We start from the raw sequence: 21,931 nt of genomic DNA, 5'->3' as shown, positions 1-21,931 counted from the left end.
CCAGTTAATATGTTCAAAGCTGAAATTAAAAAAGCATTAAGTGATGAACTTTATACAAACGCTTTATTTAACAAAAAAGTAATTATGTCGTGAGCTGAGTATTTTATGATTGTATGAAATAATTAAATAATCTATCTTATTTTATTATTACAAATTAAAAATGATTCCATATTAAATATTTTCCATCAATATTTCAGGATATTTTTAAACCTCATAATAAACATTTTTAAAAATAAATTAGATTTATTGTTCGTGTTATATTTGTATTAAGTTTCAGAACTATTTACGGCTTAAAATGTATATATTTCATTAAATTATTTTGGTCAGATATATTATACACAAAAAGGAAAGGGTAAAATATTAGACCGGCTTAGGTATAATCCTTCTTATAATGATACATTTTTGGTAGAGAATCAATGCCAAATGGAACATCCCCCGGGGCTTGTAAAACCCTAACAGGGTTTGGTTCAATCACGCACGCTCCCAGTACCTACTCGTGTTATTATAATGACATTTAGCCCAATTGAATGGAGAATCCCCATTTGCTAGATTTACTACGAGCTTAGCTGACAAAGAACATTAAAAGGTTCTAAATGTACAATCATAATTTTGTACTAAAATAATTTAATACGGACTGTGCTGGGGATTTCGCAAAATATGACATTTGACAACATATATACAATAAGAATACTTTTTTGAACATTATTAAATAATTTTTCAAAATAAAATTAAAGTTATTAATATATTTTTAAACATATTTTCATGTCGCATATACGATTTGATACGATATGTATTTACGAATAGAGCGTTAAAAGAAATCTTTTTGGTAGATAGCAATTCCAAGCCAATAATCAAGAGCTGAGATGGCCCAGTGGCTAGAACGCGTGCATCTTAACCGAGTAATGCGGGTTCAAAGCCAGGCAAGCACCACTAGAAATATGTGCTTAATTTGTGTTTATAATTCATCTCGTGCTCGGCGGTGAAGGATATTACAGCGAGGAAACCTGCATGTGTCTAATTTCATCAAAATTCTGCCACATGTGCATTCACCAACCACCAATCGGCATTGGAACAGCGTGGTGGAATATGTTCCAAACCCTCTCCTTAATAGAAGAGGAGGCCTTATCTCATACTGGGAAATGTAGAGGCTGTTACTACCTAATCAAGAAGACTTAATTCATATAGAGACAGATTGCCTTTCGGTACTGTTCGGTGCTAAATTCCTTTTTATCTCATGTGAAAACCTAATTTTACATAAAGTTATCAAACAATGACGTTCGGTCCGGGCGCTGCAGCCGGAGTACGACAATCAAATAAGAGTTAATGAACGTAACATGTGAACCAGTTATCTCGTTCACAATTTTTACTCGATTAAAACAAGGACATTATACGTTATCCTCTTTCAAAAATTTTAAGCTATTCGACGGGGAAATTATTCTAACATTCTTTCTCAATTCGCAATCACGATTTTGATTTCTATGTTATGATTATGTAAATAAATTAAATTAGTAGAAATTATTGAAAAGAATTTTTTTAATTCACGTTCAGATGACCAGTTGGCTGGATCATGTGACTCTTAACCGCAGATGGTTGGTAATGAACGTTGAATTATTTTTGAAATCAATTCATTCATTTGTGTATATTAAAGCCCTAATCTTCTATTCAAAAGAAATGGAGCTCTTAGCACAACCGTGGGACATTTACAGGCTCTTTTTAGTATTTGAGTTAAAGACTATTTGGGTATATTTTATATTAAAAGAATTTTTTGATATATTAGATAACAACAACAATAACTTCAAACCTATTTCTTTCCGGTTCGGACGCCCACTCATTTTTGTTCTTGTTCTTTAATCATTCAATCTCATTACATTTTTTATGGATTAATCAAATATAAATAAGATTAATTAATGTTCTTTTGGATTTTTTAAATTTTCATTTCCCCAATTTAATATTAGTAAATGATTACAAAGACTTATTAAGTTTTTTGTGATACAAAACAAATTCGTTTTATTATAATGTTTGCGATTAATGATTACACGCTTAGAAAATAAATTCAAACTCCGCATCAGTATCTTCAAGATGATTACCCAATTAGTATAATAGAGCACATTCAAACGAATGTAGACACCTGTCTACAAATCTCATTATGTTCCCTCAGTGCCAGCAAACTCTATTATTATATTAATGTCAACTTACGTAACTCACCCATAGCGACTAATTTATTGATAAATTGAAGTCACCGACATTCATTTCGTAACTTAACAAAATAAAATTAAATGGTACTTATACCAAGTATATAATCTCACTTTTTCAAATTGTTATCCTAAGTGTAGTAAAGTTTGTAAAAATATAATCTACATTCATGTTATAAATGGGAAAGAAACTCTGTCTGTCTGTCTGTCTGTCGCTCCTTCACGACCAAACCGCTGAATTGAATTACATTAAATTTGATATGAAGCAAACTTGAAATCCAAGAAAGGGCATAGACTTCCCTTGTTTAACCTAACACATAACAACTAATAAGAAATATTTGAATTCAACATTCTGTGCAAATAAAAAATGTTAACGAAACATGTTACATTAGTTGACAATAACGTTATTGTAACTCAAGAAATAGAACAAAAAGTATAATAAGGCGGTGGAAACTTACTAAAGAAAAAGAAAAATTGAAAACCTAACGTAATATCCTCTCTACTTCAGGTTAAAAAGGAAAAAAAAAAAACAGAATAAAGATAAGCTTCCTTTGTCACTCCAAAGAATGAAAATGGAAGCCATTGCTAAGGAATATGCCCGAATAATGACGGAATATGTGTATGGTAAACGTCACACACACGCGGCATTTATTTTACTGTTGAATTGTAATAAATAGTATTTTCAATTTCGTTTCCCACTTTATGTAATATATTGTCACGAAACTCTAATGGCACTGCTTTTATATGATCTATTTAAAGCTTACTTCATAGTCTGTCTCTCGGCACAAATCAATGGTACAAATGAAAAAAATTGCGTTTCAAAAAATAAACGACCCAGCACTTATACAGGCTTTGATGTCACTGTTCGATGTCATTTAATTTTTATCCGACATATCGCTGATTACTGGTACCGGTGTTCTGAATGATGATAAAACGTAAAACGTACTTTTGGGACTAAGAAATTAAGTAAATATTTTTATTTTCTTACGTAAATTGAACCTTAATTTATCAGTTGTTTCTATTGAAGCTTTGAAACTATGATGGGTTGGAGTTGGCTTCTTGAATGACAAATTGTTGGGAGCACACAATTAGCATTTATCCCTTAGACCAAATATGCTCCTACTAGATTAGTACTACCAAGGTCGCAGACGCGATCGCAGCCAAAGACTTGGGAGGTGAGGGTTTTTAATCATTAAATTAATTGCACAAAAAATAATTGAGAAAAAAATAATTTACGCAAATGTATCTTTTTGAATTTACTTTGTTTAAAAAAATGTCAATTTGACGTATACCATTACCCCGATGTCCGACTTAAAACAAATGGCATGCCAACCAAACAGCTTAGGATTAAGCTGTTTGGTTGGCATGCCATTTGTATGGAGATACAGATCACAACTGGGGCCATAACGCTGATTCAACAGGGCCATTCGCAGCGTTCTGTAGCTCTGCAGCTGGGTTTTTCACAGCGAGCAATCCAGAATGCTTGGATTAGGATTCAAGTGACTGGGAGAGTTACCAGAAGACCAGGATCAGGCAAGAGTCGAGCAACCACAGCACAGGAAGACCGCTACATACGGTTAACTGCGCGCAAAGAGCGAGTCGTCACCGCCCGCTCCTCACAAAACCGCTTGCGCCAAGCGACGGGCACCCGCGTGAGTGACCAAACAATTAGGAATCGGTTGCATGAAGACCAACAGTTCTCTAGACGACGAGTAGTGCGAATTCCACTGACATCCACGCATCGTGCAAGGCGATTAACGTTCGCGAGACAGCACTAGGCCTGGAACATCTATGACTGGAGCAAGGTATTGTTCACAGATGAATCCAAAGTGAATTTCTTTTGTGATGGTCGTCGCATTAGAGTTTGAAGAAGAGAAGGAGAGCAATTTTCCGATGCTTGCATCCACGAAAGTGACAGATTCGGGGGTCCTAAAGTAATGGTGTGGGGCGGAATCTCACTATCAGGTGGAACCGAGCTCGTAATTCTGAACGAAGGCACGGTGACGGCTCAACGGTACATTGAGCAGGTCATAAGACCCCACGTGGTGACATTTACACAAAGAATTGGTGCAGGATACCAATTAATGCATGAAAATCCCCACTCTCATACAGCTAGAGCTACTGTCGAGCAGTAGAAGAAGCTGGTGTACGGGTGCTGCCGTGGCCCGCCAGTAGCCCGGACCTTAACCCTATTGCGCACATGTGGGATGTGTTAAAAAGAAGCGTTCGTGACACAAATCCAGCGGTAACTAACTAACGACAGCTCATCAACGTGCTAAAGACAAGCTGGGACCAAATCCCACAGGAGACAATACGACACCTGGTGGAGAGTATACCTTCGAGGCTTGAATAATGTCTTCGAAAAAGGGGAGGACAAACACGTTACTGAAAAAATTAACATTTCAACAAACCTTCAGTTTTTTTTTTAAATTGGACACTTTTTACACATTGTGTATTTTAGGTTAAAAAGTCGATTTTTCTAAAAAAAAAGATAGTGATGCTAATTTTAGAGGAAAAAAACAATATCTGCTGCTCTTTACATTAAAAATTGATTAAATAATTTAATCTAATCATTTGCATATCCCTAAACCCCATATTTTTTTTAACCCACTACAAAAACATGGTGGCCCTTATTTTGTTTTGACTAGTATATTATGATAGATATGATATATTCTCTAGTACATGCATCAGCTCTCATTGCTCAGAAATGTTTCACAACATAGAACATTAAATGCCATGGCATATTGGAGTCTTTCAAGAACGTTAAACTGTTGTTGCATCTGAAATAAAGAACTGCACCTAAAGCAAAGAGAAATGAGAACTGAGACATGTATTTGCGCACCCACTTGTGTCCTTCTTTAACATTGGTCACCGTGAATGAAATCGTTCATTTGTTCATGATCATTCGACCATCGTTGTTTTTCAGTGAGTAATGATTTTATATAACAGATGGGAGCTCAATTTCTCGCTAGCAGGTAATAAAGAAATACTATTCAGCAAGAATAGTATTTCGTATATAATATTATTCAATAACGATATATAATACGAAGTAGTTATAACCAGTTATATGTATTGCAATTTTTTTTATTAATTTTGTTCTAAAATCGTAATATTTTTATATGCTATGAAGAGTATTATTGGTATATTTTAAAAATAGATTTTATCTGCCCGACTCGAGTGAAATACAAATTATATATAATTCCATCAAGAGACCCTATTCTACGATATATAAATATAAATGTACACAACAATAACGTAATTGAAAAAATAACTACAACCTCTTTTTTGATGGCCTATACGTAAAAAGTAAATCGGATTCTATGTTCTAAATATAAAGTAGGTTAGGTAGGTAGGCTTACTATTACATTCACAAATAAAACAATAATAATAATAAAAATATTTATCATCAAAATACGTATTTAAGATATATTTAGTAAATAATAAATATTTAGTGACATGTTACTAAAGGTTGTACGTTTAAAAATACATTTCATATCAATTTCGCACATATACGTTTTCGTTTCATCCATTTTCTTTGCTCGTTCTTCTAATAAAGGATTTTTCCTCAGTTGGCTCAATTTGGCCTTATCTCATTGAGACATAACTTACGTCAGTTCACACTTTATTTCTTTCGCTTTGAAGCGAAATAGTAATATTATATGGAGAACGATATAAGAAAAACAAACGTCTCGAATACCTTTTTTTGTTAATTTAATGAAAAGTCTTACTTACATAAGATGGAAATATACAGAGATGAAAAAATATTATTAAAAACGTAGGACTAATTAAAACGAGAAGCAAATTATATTAAACTAATATTAATAGACATAAAAAATAGTAAGATTTTTTTCCATATTAGTGGTATCGTGATTATGAAATGTTTTATGTATATATTATACTTATGTACTCGTAAGATAAATACATGCATGACTTACAACTCCAACACGACACAAAATATATATTTTAAATCAACAATTAATAAAAAAACAATTAAATTTAACTAATACTAAACTATACGGATAAATATTTTTAATACATAAATCACAAGGAATTATTATTATTTATGGACCTACATCACTGTCAACATCAATTATAAAAACATTATTAATGTTAATTCACAAAACTGGGTGAGAATTAAGTTGATAATCAATCATCTTAGCGTTGAATTCTTATTATAACTATTGGGTGGTGAAGCAGTATGCGAAGGGTGTGAATATTGCGGCTCAGAACAGTCGTCCCACAACCACCAAACTGTTACTAAAATTTCAACATTTATCAATAATAATGATATAAACGGAACTGACATTTTACTAATAAGTGTTTTAATTCCACCCTTCGCAACAATCAGAGGTTTTACAATACCATTTATAACGACGTCTTTGAATCCTTTCATAATTAAATTATTTGAACCAGACCCGAGTAAAGCGAACACTAATTCCATTAGACCGCTCATTTTACTTGACATCTTCGTTGTTACCGACTCCATCAGATTTAATTTAGATGAAGCCTTGTTTGTTGGCTGAGGTTCAATCGTCGTAGGCGGCTCATATATCGATGCTGATTCTTGAAACGGTTTAGACATCCAAAAATGATGTTTTCGTCTCGGATATTCGTTAAAAGAAGAAATATTTTGTTGATTTGCAGAAGCTCCATACCTCGCTTGTAAATTACGTTGTTCCGGTAATCCATTCATTGCATAGAAAAAGTCGTTAAAAGAGAAATCTGAATTTTTCGTTTGGGGTTTTTCTACATTTGGCACTGGCTGTGATTGCATCGCGCTGGTGTGAATTATCTGTTGCCGAGTCACATGATTCGAATGCGGTGAAATATTTGAATTTGGAAACGATAATGTATTGGCTCTGATATCGCTTGGCACACTTCGGAATTCGAAAGGCGGATAGGACTTCACTGACTCTCCTGTTGTGAAATGTAAACACAAATAACAGTGCATCACGACAACTTGTAACGTCAAAAAATACATCTCAATATTAATAATCTAAAGAACAATTTAACTCTGTATCGCATCGTTTAATGAAAGTTATGAAATAAATACGATGTGAATTCAGGGAAATGAATATGACCTACATAACTATGAAATATATATAAATTTAAACAACATTGTACGAAGGTATTAATTTAATAAAATATAATGTTTCAATACTCTTTCCTCACTTTTAAAATTATTAATTTTATTTCATATTACATTTGGAGTTTAAATCAATACATGTGTTAAAATACTACATAAATAGGTTAAGGATTTCGTTTACCTTTTAGTGTTGTTTGTAAAATAAAAATATTATTAAATTTTATGTATAAATAGACCATAAATATGAAAATACATAAAATTGTTGGGCTGATAAACATCATTGCAATATACATATAAAAAAATGTTAAAGCAAGTAGCGTGTAAGTGTTAGTTAATAATCACTGCGCTACGTCAGCTTATGTCGCCTCCAGAGTTGCAGTCCATTGACATACATTCCGCGACCTTGTCCCCAGCGAGAATGCTTAAAAGTGTTTTAGCGATGAAGTCGTCCTCATCTACGTCATCGATTATAGAGAACGTCATAGCCGCACCGAAATTACTGCCCCAGCCGCTATTTGACGATCTTTGTATAACACACGCGAGTCTCTCCGAACAATCCATGACCATTCGAGATTTATTTTTCTTCTTTTTCTTTTTTAAATACTTCATCATTTTAGATATCACAGGCCACAGTAATAGGGCTTTCAAGCCCATTTTTCCGAGCACCATAAGTATCAGAGGAAACAGGAACAGTTTGCCAGCCAGTAACTTCATTAAAGCAATGACAGCCGCTGACAACATTATTTTTGCCGCACTACCCAATATACTGGCGAACGATGCTAGGGTATCAGTCTTTGGACATGACGTAAGGTAGCCAGAATCGGAATATGCTTTACGAATTGGGTCCGAGTAGTAATTCGAAGCACTTGTAAATAAATCTAGGAATGGTATTGGTGGTGACTGCGGTGTCACTGTACTCAAACCTTGATCATGAGCGGCTGTCTTTGTAACAGCATAAAAAAGAACAACAACTGCGAACATGACGAAATAAACTGTTCCGCTTCAGACACTTCATCTCATTTAAAACGTTCGATATAAAATTGAAATTTCATGTTTGATGAACTACAACTAAAAACTACGCCCGTATAATTCATATAACGGTATGAATCAGTCGGTTAATTGGTTTTGGGATCATGACCGAAAAAGTGAAAACGCGGTATAACATCTAAAGACTTATTTTCGTTTTAAATTTAATTTACCACTGAACAGTGAATAAATGTATTGTGTACTTCATAATTTGAATTAAGAACTTAACATTTGTCGCCCATTTAAAATATTGTCTATTCTTTGATTATGGTATAAGATAGAACACATATATGTATTTGTAGTTTAAAAGTGGATTGAATAACTATTTATATTATTATAAATAAATTAAAGATAAAACCTAATTATAAATCCTTTTTATCGTAATTAATAATAATATAATAAATAAACATTAATTTAATAAAACGAACTACATTTTTGTGCAAAACAAGATCTTTGTTACATGAAAATAAAAAAAAAACAAATGCGCGGGAATATAAATATTTGTCTTGTTAATATCTACTAAGAATCGAACTGTTTCCACCATTTGTTAAATTTAGTGAGTTTAGAGTTCGGGGATGAAGTGTTATTGTAAAAAAATCCCCGATAGTTATATTATATCCGAAAAGAACTTCGTGCCGCCATGGTGTTCTTCAGGTTGGTTTTTCATATTATATAAGAACGAAATATGTGCGAGATAATATAAAATTATAAATTGTTAAATCTAGCTGAAGCTGCCTATTCCATAACAATAAGATTATTCTGATCACAAACTACTGTCAAACAAACAATGTTATATATTCTAGGTATCTAATAAAATATATCTTTTGAATATGACATCAATTTGACCCACAAATTATTTAGAAGCAAAGTAGTGCTCGGTCAGCATCACGGTGACCCAGTAACTTATTTGCAATTCCACTAAATAAACAACCGGCTAAGAATATTTCATGAGTTGTTCGACTGCTAAACTAGTATTCGTCCGTACTTTATGCTTTGTATAATACATAATTCAAAAGCGAATGCGTCATGCGTATATTTAATAAAACTTTATATGTATATTCGTATAAAAACATTTAATTTCAGTAATAGTTTATTTACTACAGCATTCGCGTGTTAGAATGATCGAATCCCTTATATATTTTACGGTTACCAATTTTTTGTAGCTTCACTTTAAATGTCTCACTGACATTTCAAAAATAGAACATAATCGCCATTTTTGTTTTAAATTATGAGTCGTAATTTCGTTCACACTAATTTGAGAAAGTTGTGTACAATTATTATCTACGTATTTAAATTTATATAGCAAAAAAACTTCTTTGAGATGACCTGAAAATATTAGTATTTCATTTCTTTTTCAATAGCTGAAAGATCTGAAATGATCAAGTGGTTGGAACTATCTTAAATGATCGCTGAGTTAACTTCGCTCAAGCATTATTAAGTATTCATGTGCTTAATATGTTTTGTGACTCATCTCTTGCTGGGTTGATGAGGGACAGAATCTACATATGTTGAATAAAATGTTCAACTTGTTTACGACCAACCTATACTTGAGTAGCGTGGTGGAATAAGCTCCAAGCATTATTATTGAGAGCCGCATTTGATTGTTTTTTTATGGTTTATTTTTTATTATTTGTCATTTATGTAAATGTGTCCAGTTTTTTAAGCGGAATCAAATATAAATATATGTATTTGTATATTAAACTTTTTATTATATACAATATCCGACCTTGGTTTTGCCTGAGTGAATTATTATCCCTAAAAACGTTTCTACAAAAATGCAATAAGGTTGACTTTGTAGTAATAAAAGGTGAAAGCGTAACAAACTAACAAATAATCAAACTCAATTATTTGGGACGTAAATATAAATTTTAAAAAGGTACAATTCATTCGATTTTAATTGATATACGTGTATAAATATATTTGTCGTTTATTATAACTGTGTCCGTTCCTAATTTGAGCGACCTAAAAACCAAATAGCTTGCATAATGCAATTGGAGCGTGCTGCCACCTGCAATGACGAGAGAGTACAAAATATTAAATGAGCCCGAAGCCTCATTGCTGTCGTGGAAGTGCAACTACGTAAAATACAACTAATTAAATCATGCTGCCAGATAGAATTAGCTAAATAAGCGAAAACGCAGCACTTTTGATTTTGCGAATACGTTGTTGATTAAAACGTTAATTGTATGTTACTTAGTTTAGCTTCTAGTTTAGGTATTTAATATCGCAGAAAATACTTTCGTAGGATATTAGACAGCAAGTATATATAGTCAACTGTTGCAAATAGGGTTCGGAATGTCTTAATGAACATATATTAAAATTATTTTGACTACTATGTTTCTATTAATAGTATATTTTATCATATTTATATTCTGCGTCATATAGTTATTAGCAGGTATATTTTGGTGTTAATAAATTCTATGGTGAAACCAAAACTTTCAATTGTCAAATACTTACTTACGATAAGTATTGAGAAGAAGTCTAGAAAGACTTGCTTAGGTCAATAAAATTTTCCGCTAATGAAACTTAAATTTTGCCAATCAAGTATGGTGCCTTTAAACACCATGACAAACTGTCATGGTGGTTTAGCCAATGAAAACGAGTTTGTAGATGAATATATTTCGTATAGTTTCACTGCTTTTTGCTTTTGAATAAAATTCCTACATTAATAATCGTTGGTAGAGCTTTGTTTGATTTTGCCATAAAATAAATCCGATTGTTAAAACATTTAATTTCATTGATCGTATTTGAATTTATAAAAACACTGGTGATTTGAAATATTCATTTTTATATTTTGTTTTTACTTCCGTTGTCTATGATATTTCAATAATTTTTGTAAAGTTTTTTTTGGATACGTTTTGCATAACTACATCCTTATCCAAATGTTGTCTGGGAGGAACCGTTATAAGTAATAAGGTTGCCTTAACTTGTGCTGCACTTATATTTCTGACAATTATTTTGGATCTATTTGTAAATTTTATGTAGTGTACATACATTTGTTCAATAAATATATGGATGCATTATATAATAAGAGCCACATTGCTGGGCTAAGGCTTTCTTTCTTTTTAAAACTAAGGGCTGGAATTATTCCATCATGCTGTTAATAATATATAATTAATTATTAATGATAATTAACATTGGCCGTTGGCAAATATCTTAACTAGTGTAAATATTTAAGTATTCATAAATATGATTCCTAATGAAACCGACGTGATTTTATTTTTACAAAAACTAAATGAAATAATTTCATTTGATAATCCACTTGTCTACCGGCTAAATACAATGTGTGTCTTTGAGGCAGTACGTGCTAAATAACTGGAACGAAGTTAAAACTTTGGGGCATTAATTAAGCAAAATCCCACGGACGCTAAGTAAATTACAGCACTCAGGTAACCATAGTCCATTTGCCAAAATTTGCACAGGAAGAGTTCACGAAAGGCGAAAACCGCGAAAAATTATTCCTGTTCACAATTTAAAATCTTTCTACAACACGCGCGAAAACATCTGGGAATATCTGAACGATGACAAGGTTGGAGACGTCGGTATCGATGAAGCTGAAAGTAAAAATTTGACAAATATGAAGATTGAAAAACGGCCCAAAAGCAGAACAATGTTATTGTTTTTGTCTTTACTTGTCGTAGGTGTTATGAGTGAGTATTTTTAATTTATTTGAACTTGAAACATTCAGGTCAAGGTTAAGATTACGTATTAGTATTTCTTAATATTTTTGATCTCACTAGACAGACTTTGGTCACAGTCCCGACTATAGGCCGACGGCGACATTCTCCAGATTAATAGATTCATGTGTAGGGTACTAAGTTTGCGCTCAAACACAGGGACACAGCACTCTCTATTGCCATAATCCGGTAAAACCAAATACCAAACACAAAATTTGACATTTTTACTACAAAACTTAGGCAAACTAAAAATAGAGAATTAAAACTACAAACATTATTCACTTTCTAGTAGTAATAGCAAGTTATATTATGGTTACCAATAAAACAGAAAAGTAAAATGTTTAGAACAATCATATACTAATTAATGTATTCAGTCACTGAAAATTTTCAGTCAATAACAGCAAATGTCAAAATAACCGTTTGTGATTTTAGTTCAATACTTGAAGCCCAACGAAATATTAGCTAAAATAGATCTAATAATGACCGATCTACCGAAAACCAGCTTTAACTATTATCGTAAGTATTGTTTTTAATAATAACTCTTAATTGAGATATTTTTTAACAATATATCGTCACAGACATTTTTTATTGATAAAGTTAATGGTAAATGTAAATATACAAAATAGGTTGTATAATGCAACCATTTTATTTTAAAGATATTTAAATTTAACAGTAACAATATATTATTTATTAAAAACAACGACTGGCAATCATTCTATCTCAATAAACTTAAACAACGAAAAATTTGTTTAGACTATTGCAAAATAAATTAGAATCATTCATTTAAACAGCACTCCCACGTAACCTGGTCTGCATGCACAAACTTTTTACTAAAACTATATGAAAAACTAATTTTTAGGAGATGCGAATTTTAATTCAATGTTTACTTGTCGAACATTCGTTCAGTGTTCTTAGAATAAGAGTTGGTATTTCTCAAAAATCTGGTTTCATAACGATGTTAACGATGAAGTCAGATTTTTGAGAAAGTGCTTTGAAATAACCGATGTTTTCGATAAGACTTTCAGAAAATTAAATTCTGTGGAAACCTATTGAAAGTTTCCAGTATGCTTATATCAAGTGCCTGTGAATTTTGAAAATGGTGGAAAGTATTCCTTTACTTTATGAAATCATAAGCTTTACTAGACATATATAAGACGGATTGTATTGTATTAGAAGCTACGAAATTTTGCGAAGAACATCTTAAAAAGCTTCGTGTTATAATTATATAAACTGGCGGCTTTTTCTTTTAGAATAGGTAGGTCGGGCAAATGGTTAGTGATCACTACCGCCCATAGACATTGTCACTGCAAGAAATATTAACCATTCCTTACTTCCTTCATGTGCTGCCAAGCTTGTGTACTTACTCGTATTTTATATCCCTTGTGTCTGTAGGTACACTTACTTTTGAATATAGAATCATTCTGTGTCCTGATGCTAAACGGGCCTAAGTAGATTTTTGAGTACTACGTCGGTTTCACAATTTTTAATTGGTCAAATTATTAAAAAAAATAATAAATTTGCTTGTGTTCAAAAGTATAAGCTAAGCATTGCTGTAACCAGCACTAATACACAAAAGCACATATGTTGTATAAACCAACCAAAATGTATTTATTGTTTGTATCCTGATTAACGGGCTTTTATTGATATTGGGACTTTTATCACCAGACCATAGCATTGATTTTCTCTACATTCAAAGTCACTGTTGCTTCTCTTATCCTCATTACCCAAGTTAATAAAGTGTATGAAGTAATATAATAATAAATTACTCAGTGGGCATGGATTCAACACCAGTGAACGAGGAATGCTGTCATAGAATGAAGCATTTAGCTCTGGCATTAAACCGAGCTGAGCAGGCATTGAGGTATTCACTGGAAATAATCGTAAACAGCGCTCCATTGTTTAGTTTAGAATAACTTTAATACCTGACTGCCCTTATAAATAATCTCATCGTTATTTCTACCATCTCCCGATCAATGGTATATTTTAGTATGTTTATAGTTTTATTTAGAAAGACGACTTCCGACATCATATGAATGACGAATATTGTTGAGATTTTATGACATGGTGATTGGAAAAGTTAATACTTATCCCAAAAAAGTTATTCAAATTCGAGCAAAGTTTGATACACGCGCTAATGCGCCACCGATTTTGGGAACTGAAATGTTATATCCCCTGTGCCTGTGTCACATCGGCTCACTTGTTTTTTGAACACTATTAACTATTGCTATATAGCGGTAGAATATTTGCTTAATAACCTACCCAGAAAACGAAGTAACTCGTAATTATAATATTTTTTTGTTTTTTAAATATATTTTCAGCGATTTTAGTTTGTAGTGAATTTGATGTATAAGGAAATACCAGTTTCCAGCCTCGAAGCATTCTTTCCCTATCTTTCTCTCCGCCTCCGTCTATTATATAGGGTTTCAAAAAAGATTCTTTGTCGTTATAAGTGCTTGTGTCATAATATACATGCACAATATCATGTTTATTAATAAATCCATTGTAAATAAGATTGAAACTATATATAAACTAAATATAAACCTTTACAGAGCTCTACGTCATCGAAAAACAACTTTAAACTTAAGGAATATACATATGGGTTTGTATTGTTTATTCAGTTACATTTATAACTCTCAATGACAATTATTTGTTAAAATCGAAATAGAAAAGTGCTAGAAATTCAAATACAATTTATTTATAGAGTAAAGTGTTCATCCCTTTTAGAGGGGAATGCTAGACATCTGATTTATTATTTATATAGAAATCTTGTTTAAGTTACATTCATATATATGTATCTATACATGTACATATGTATGTATCTATAAACAAGGCGTATCTATCCCGTCCCTATAATATTATTCGTAAAACCTATTACTTTTATGATTAATAATAAATATAATATCACAATTTACCAGCGTATATTATCAAAAATAAACTACTGAACTATTATTTATTATGTAATTTTGGACTAAATTTTTCCACGCAGTAATAACATTGTTTTACTGAAATAACTTGACTTTTATAAGTTGCTGAAGTCGCAGATGGTATTAAAACAATACGAACTGTATCTCTCAAACTTATAGAAGTTTATAAAGATAATTTAAGCTTATTTAAGGAACATATTAAATAATTAAACAAAAAAGAAATATTTCAAATTAGTGAGTGTTATGTTAGGCTACTTTCAAGAACATTTAAGCGAGGCTATAAATCTGTAGATCTCACTTATATAATAATATTTTCAAAAGTTCTCGATACCTTTTCGATGATTAATTAAATTATATGTAGTAATTAAAAAAAATACAATACTTGAATAAGGTTTTTAACTATTTACCAAAATAATTGTTATATGATGATTTCATTCAATGATTGACTATGCACTTTAACTTCTAAAAGTGGAACAAAACTTAATAGGTATTAGAATATACTAGTATTAAAATATACTTATATACAAGAATTAATCGATTACGAACTCTATAAGTATGTCAACTGTATCAGCAATAAGACCTGATTACAGATTTTGTAAAAGAACAAACAGAATCAGGACTCATTGAAGGCGCGTTAGCGGTGGCGGGTACAAACACAACGGAATGGGGTGGAAATATAGCCATGTGGGGTATCTTGCCAATGTGGCGTGCCGCTCCACCACCTGACACTGTATTGAAACTTCAAAGACCAACACCATCTGACTGTTGGCCCTTTAGGTGAATAAAAAATACTTCTCTGCACCCAAATCAATCTATGTAATCTAAGCCAATAATAAGTTGTAACGTAATAACATCGCATCGAAAAGAACCTTTTATCGCTATTTATATATTGTACACATCCAGTGTACAATATATAAATGGCGCAAGGCTATTATGGACACCACACACGAGTCAGTTTGAAAAAATCCACGTGAGGCCTCTCAAGTGGCCACCTCGGTCACTCCCTATCTTTAAATCCTGTGGACCGAGATGAAAAATGTCCAAAATTATAGTCATATTTATTACAATTATCTTCCTCGAATTATATTTTTTTTATCATTTTAGAGGATCTTATGGCGAAATCATTATAGAAATGCCGGAAAGTTTGCCTATAGCGAAATTAAGTATCGAACATATTCGACCAGATACTGCACTGAGTGCACCGAAACATTTTATAGTCTTTGTAAGTAAAGCATATCGTCCCGTAATCAATTTCTTTTTATTCTAGTATATAGTATTCTATAACGTCTGTCTGTCTGTCTGAACGCGATAATCTCAAAAACTTTCGACAAATTTTTCATACGGTTTTCAGCAATGGCCTAAGTCGGGGATAATCATAAATTATTTATGAAGTTAATTATGAATTAGAGTATTATTTATTGAGATTTTGCGTAAATGGGCTGAAATATGACGATTGTTGAAGACGTCGGGGAAAAAGCATTCTCCGCGTCGATATTCAGTTTTATATTTTATTTTATTGTTGCAAATAGATTGGCGAATTAACAAATCGGTCACCCGATGGTAAGTGGTCGCCACTCGCCATCAATCATAGACCTTAGCACTGGAAGAAGTGTTTATTACCATACCTTACATCATCAATGCGCCAAACTGTAAACTAGGATGATATTTTATTAATTCCTGGCTCACTTATCCTTTAAACTGAAACAAAACAATGAGTATTACTATTTAGCGGTAAATAATAATATGTATTACGATGTAAACTTTCAATGTAGACCCCTATTATGCCCGTACGAAGCCGGGACGGGTAGTAGAATAACTATAACTTTAATCATTAACAACCTTAGATCGGAAATCCATAAGCCGTCCTCATATTTCCAGGGCATTTTAGGTGACGGTACGTGGATGAAAGCAGCTTACGGAATCTACGAATACAATAAACCGGCAAAACAATACTTTAATTTAAACAATAGAAATGTTCCGTTTCAACAGATTGTTTTCAGAGTTTTGTCTAACCAAGGAAATATGAAATATACTTGTATATATAGAATACGCCTTTATACAAGTTATAAATGATTTACAAATACAACTGATATAAGGAAATAATTTGTTTTTATTGAATGAGAATGAAATTGTTATACGTATTTTTTTACTAGATATAGGATATACCTCTGTTAACTGTATATTTGTTTAAATGCCTCTGCGTTTAAACAAATTTTAAAGAAAATGCTGAGTTGCTATATTAAAACTTTACTAAATTGCTTGTTCCGTTGACTGAGAAGCTGACATGGAATAATATTTAGGAACGTATTCCAAAAAACTACTTACTTTATAATAAATAAAAACATTATTGCATCTCATAAGTTCTCATTTTTTTCATAAAAATTAAATACTTAATTCCTATGAAATGAAAGTATTCGTTTCTTAAAAATGATAGATTCGGATAAGTTAACCGCAAACTACATTATATTATTTAAATATTTAATAGGACAAACTAAAAAACTTAGAACGTGTTGTGCATTAGAATTCACGACACTAGAAGTTTTTTTAAATCTAGTCATTGAAACATATTGTTTAAATTAATTTTTTATAAGCACTTTTCATGATAACAACACTAACATAACATTTAATTTGAATTTAATGGGTGGTTGGGTTTAGTGCAATATTGTTTATGTATCACTTAATATTCCACCGTGAAACCAGAACTGCTTGGTAGTAGTAGATATTTCAAATTACATACTACTACATATTAGTTCCCAAGGTTGGTGATAGGAATAGTTAACATTTCTTAGTGCCAATGTCCATAATACCAAATTAAGGATACTTTATTGAAATCTGCGACAAAAGTAGTAATTATATAAAATTTATTGTAAAAGTTTTTATATTATTTATTTTATGTTTTTATATTAAGTGTTTTATATTTATTTGCGTTGCTTTTTTGCCTCCAAAAAGGGACTCACTGTTTCTTTTTATTTACGATAAAGTATCTACATTTAAAAAAAGTTTAGAACAATTTCGTTTATTTCTACAGTATAGTTTAAATGACGTATTTCGAGATACAGAAGTCCTGAATCTTCCATTAGAAGAGAATCTTTAACAGGCTTCTATAAACTTTCTTGCTATAACTTATGAGTTTGTAGGTACGCTTGTTGTTTATTTTTTTGTAGCTTAATGCTGCAGATCTGAGCTGCTGCAGGTCGTGGTCTTCGCCCAACAATACTATTCTGGTATATTTTCCCGTGCCCTTGACATGAATTCTCTCAATCTTGTCTGATTAATAATGTCAATTAATTTGTGACTAAATAAATCTGGTATAGAAATCAAAACAAACATCAGAGGCGGGCGAAAGTGAGTTTGTTACGCTTTCACATCTTAACCAATCATGAAATAGGCCTACCATAGAAGTTTGGACTGGGCTCGATAAAATTGATATAAATTATACACATACTATGTTAATAACATTATATTTTTCGTATTCCATGCTAATAACTCAACAATATTATGCACTACTGACAGTTCTTACTTAATTTAACTTTATTTACAACACTTCCACTAACTTCCACTTTCATTTTATAGTTCTGATAAAAATTTTGTGGTTCGTTAAACCGTTTTTTCGCAAATCCATTATGAAATCATGGATTATTCAAGGTCTTGACCAATAGGGAACATGCAAATATAATATTTATGAACATTTTGCTATTAAAATGTTAAAAAAGTATAAAAGGGCCACTGCAATGTTTACATTTGATATAATGTTATTTTTTAACAATAATTACGAATTAAAGTAACTTGAAACGGAACGTATTTCAAAACACTAATTAGCGTTCAGTGGCGTCACTCCTGTTATGACTACGTATTTGAGGTTATAGTTGTAAAATAAGAGAATATTAAAACGAAAATGAATTGCGTATTTCAAATAAAAATGGAAGTAAGGTTTGTCAAAGCAGACTCCAGATTCCCCTTTTTAGCTTGAAACCACTTTTTTCTCAGTTTCTTGTCAGTAGGTCCACTCAAAAACCATTTATTTGAACTTTTGTTGAAGTAGATGAACACAATGGCACTAAGCATACGTCAATACGGCTTTTATCAGATGACCGAATAGTCCGTTTTAAATTATTACAAAAAAGTATCTCAAAAGTCGAGAAAAATTCATAAGCATCAAAGTCAGTGAGGGCAAGTACGATCAATGGGCCAGTGAGACAGGAATGACGTCACGAAACATAGGTCCGTTTTCGCGCGAAAATTGAAATTGACATTTAGAAAGCACATTTTTTTAAAGTGTTTTGATTTTTAAAATACTTGTGGTTTATCCTATATGGAGTTCTTTAAAATAAAATCAAAAATAAAAATATTGCATCTTCCCTATTATATTGAGTCAAATGCATATTATTGAGTTTTGTTTTTATTTTTTTGCTAATTAATGAATATTACTTAAAATAATTAAAATATATTTACAAAAATATTCAAAAAATGTCTTGTATAGAATAGTCAAATTATGGAAAAAAAACAATATTCAATATATTTGAACGACAACTAACCTCAGTATAAAACAGAATCAAGATAAAACCATAAGTTCACAGGTGTTTATAAAAATACCAGGAAATGTAAAAATAATACTAGTTTCTCAGATTTTGAAGTATTTAATTTGATAACAATTTCAAGCCCACTGTTTTTATGTAGCGCTCCAGTCTTGAGAGGAACCTCCCCACGATGGAGTAGCAGCTGCAACAGGTGCAGCCACAGTTGTGCCCCACTCTTCTTGGACCTGAAGATATAAATTTTCATTAGAAACAATGGAAACTTATTAACCTAATACAAATCGCAATTTATAGCTACATAATCAAAACTAAAAAAGAACTTTTTATCGTACATAGCTAGGTATATTAATTAATTTTGACCTTTGAAAAAATACTCATTCTAGTAAATTAAGCTTATGATGTTTACAGTAGTCAACAATGTACCTGAGTAGCCCAATCTTCCTGAGCTGCAGGGGCGCCGAAGGTTGCAGCAGCAGCACCAGCCGCTGTAGTAGCAGCCGCGGCAGTGGCAGCTGGAGCGGCATCCTCGGTCCAAGATGGCACAGGAACTTCAGGCTCATTCCATTCCTCATGCACAGGTGCAGGCACTTCAGGCTTGGCAGCAACAACAGCCTGAAATTGATATGAAAATAAATAAATATTATAATGTTGTGATCAATTTTAGATAAAATAATGAAAATATTTAGTTTATATAATTAATTTACATTATAATAAAATATAAAATACAGTAACAAAATACTTTAATCCAAAACAGCCAGTCAAAACTCACCTGTTCTTTGGCTTGTTGCTCTTCCTTCTCACTTTCTTCAGGGTCTCTGTAGAAGAACAGGTCAACTACAACATCCCAACGCTGGTCGCGTGCAAGAACACCTCGTAGGCGCAGAACTTCACGGGCAAGAAGCCACCACATTAACCCAATGGAGTGGGATGACTGAAACATTTCAATTTATTTTTAAAATTGACATAGCTGTTGCTTATTTAGCTGAATAAACTTGAATAAATGTTGAAACATTAAGAAATCATTTTCACAATAATGTGGCTTCATGAACTTTTGTTTTTTCACAGATATAAACACAAAACTTGCATACATGAACATTATTGCAATACAAATTTTAAAAAAGTTTGGTAGCATTCTTTACCTTGGTGTTGCATGGAATAGCAATGTCCACAAATCTGAGTGGTGAGTCAGTATTGCACAGAGCAATTACTGGAATGTTGACATAGGAAGCTTCTGTGATTGGTTGATGATCTTGTGCGGGGTCCAGAACAATCAAGAGACGAGGCTCTCTGAATGCAGCTTGAACCTGAAAAAGTTCTCTTATTTATAATATACTCTTATAAAACATAATAGCAAACTTTTTAGCTTCATAAAAATATTCAGAAAAAATTATAATCATGCTGTATTGTTATACAGTCAGTGGTTCCTTAGTTAAATTTATCATCATTGTATATAAAATATTAGTAATTTCACGAAATAACTTGTTGAATCATAGGGACTGTTTATTTAATAATTACTAACCTGGTTAGTAAAGGCACCGGGTGTGAATCTTCCAGCGATAGGAGTAGCGCCAGTGTGTGCAGCGAACTTAAGCACGGCACGTTGACCGAAAGGACGTGAAGAGATAACGAACACGTCAGCTGGGTTCTCAATAGCGACAACTGCACGTGCGGCTAAGACAAGCTTCTCCCATGTGCGACGCAAGTTGATCACGTGAGTGCCATCAGCTCGGCGCTTGTACACGTAGGTTTCCATCTAAAAACATAACTCAAGTTTCACAAATCGTAGTTTGGATGTCCTAATAAACAAACTGTAAAAATACGTCAGTTGGGAGAATAGTTCAACATAATGTTCAGTTATAAAATGGAACGGATTCTATTATCATCACGGTCTAATCTACTTATTGCTATGGTGTATATATGGGTAATATATACCCAACAAATTGAAAACTAACCTGAAAGTTGACATTCTCAGACCCAAGATGGGTGGTTGCCGCCAACATTTTGGTGACATCTTCCTCGTTGAGGGCCAGCACGTCTAATCCTCCCGACATCGTTGCGTTTATTAGAGTAACGACTAAACCTGTAAAATAAATGATAACATTGATACTTGTACGAAGCCGAAGATATTTACAGTAGCCGATTTTTTTAGGTGAAATAGTACATAAAGCCAAAAATTTATTACATTGTAACTAAAACTTGAAAAGTTCTTCTCATTTTGTCTTTTATCTTACAATAAACATGTATGATTATGAAAATATATCGAAATTTAAATTTGTAACTTACGCGTGTAATGCCACTGGGAGACAATTGGACATAAAAGAACTGTCAAGTTTGACAGTTCGCTAAATAAGCTTTTAGTGTTACTATCTCGAAATGTTTATATTTTTTGTGACCATATTATTAAAGGAATTTTATTATTGTTTGGTAATGTTAATTGTGATAATTTCATTCCTATCATCAGCAAAACTATTATGAATTTAGCATTGTATTT

General features: G+C 32.2%; 3 protein-coding genes across 3 annotated transcripts; all 3 read right to left on the bottom strand.

Moving 5' to 3' along the window:
* Positions 1 to 6,342: 6,342 nt before the first annotated feature.
* LOC124529817 lies at positions 6,343 to 7,173 on the bottom strand. Its single transcript, XM_047103734.1, has one exon. It carries the CDS (start codon positions 7,171 to 7,173, stop codon positions 6,343 to 6,345), a length of 831 nt encoding a protein of 276 aa, XP_046959690.1.
* A 456-nt stretch (positions 7,174 to 7,629) lies between these two features.
* LOC124529636 lies at positions 7,630 to 8,259 on the bottom strand. The gene has a single exon (XM_047103456.1). It carries the CDS (start codon positions 8,257 to 8,259, stop codon positions 7,630 to 7,632), a length of 630 nt encoding a protein of 209 aa, XP_046959412.1.
* An 11,267-nt stretch (positions 8,260 to 19,526) lies between these two features.
* Positions 19,527 to 21,848, bottom strand: LOC124529961 (40S ribosomal protein SA). The gene is made up of 7 exons (XM_047103921.1): positions 21,724 to 21,848; positions 21,393 to 21,520; positions 20,960 to 21,193; positions 20,580 to 20,744; positions 20,210 to 20,371; positions 19,864 to 20,052; positions 19,527 to 19,667 (listed from the first exon to the last, which is right to left on the bottom strand). The coding sequence occupies exons 2-7, from the start codon at positions 21,489 to 21,491 to the stop codon at positions 19,575 to 19,577; spliced, it is 942 nt and encodes a 313-aa protein (XP_046959877.1). The 5' UTR covers positions 21,492 to 21,520; positions 21,724 to 21,848; the 3' UTR covers positions 19,527 to 19,574.
* Positions 21,849 to 21,931: the final 83 nt, after the last annotated feature.

Source organism: Vanessa cardui, chromosome 5 (assembly GCF_905220365.1).
Source record: "Vanessa cardui chromosome 5, ilVanCard2.1, whole genome shotgun sequence".
NCBI lineage: Eukaryota > Metazoa > Arthropoda > Insecta > Lepidoptera > Nymphalidae > Vanessa > Vanessa cardui.
This window is presented reverse-complemented; position numbering and strand designations above follow the sequence as displayed.

Bases quoted from the DNA above. Each gene is read 5' to 3' on its own strand.
- LOC124529817 (XM_047103734.1), bottom strand. From the start codon at position 7,173: ATGTATTTTTTGACGTTACAAGTTGTCGTGATGCACTGTTATTTGTGT.
- LOC124529636 (XM_047103456.1), bottom strand. From the start codon at position 8,259: ATGTTCGCAGTTGTTGTTCTTTTTTATGCTGTTACAAAGACAGCCGCT.
- LOC124529961 (XM_047103921.1), bottom strand. From the start codon at position 21,491: ATGTCGGGAGGATTAGACGTGCTGGCCCTCAACGAGGAAGATGTCACC. The intron at 21,194-21,392 runs GTTAGTTTTCAA...TTATGTTTTTAG, and splicing joins CTGAGAATGTCAACTTTCAG to ATGGAAACCTACGTGTACAA. The intron at 20,372-20,579 runs GTAAAGAATGCT...GAAATGTTTCAG, and splicing joins CTATTCCATGCAACACCAAG to TCATCCCACTCCATTGGGTT.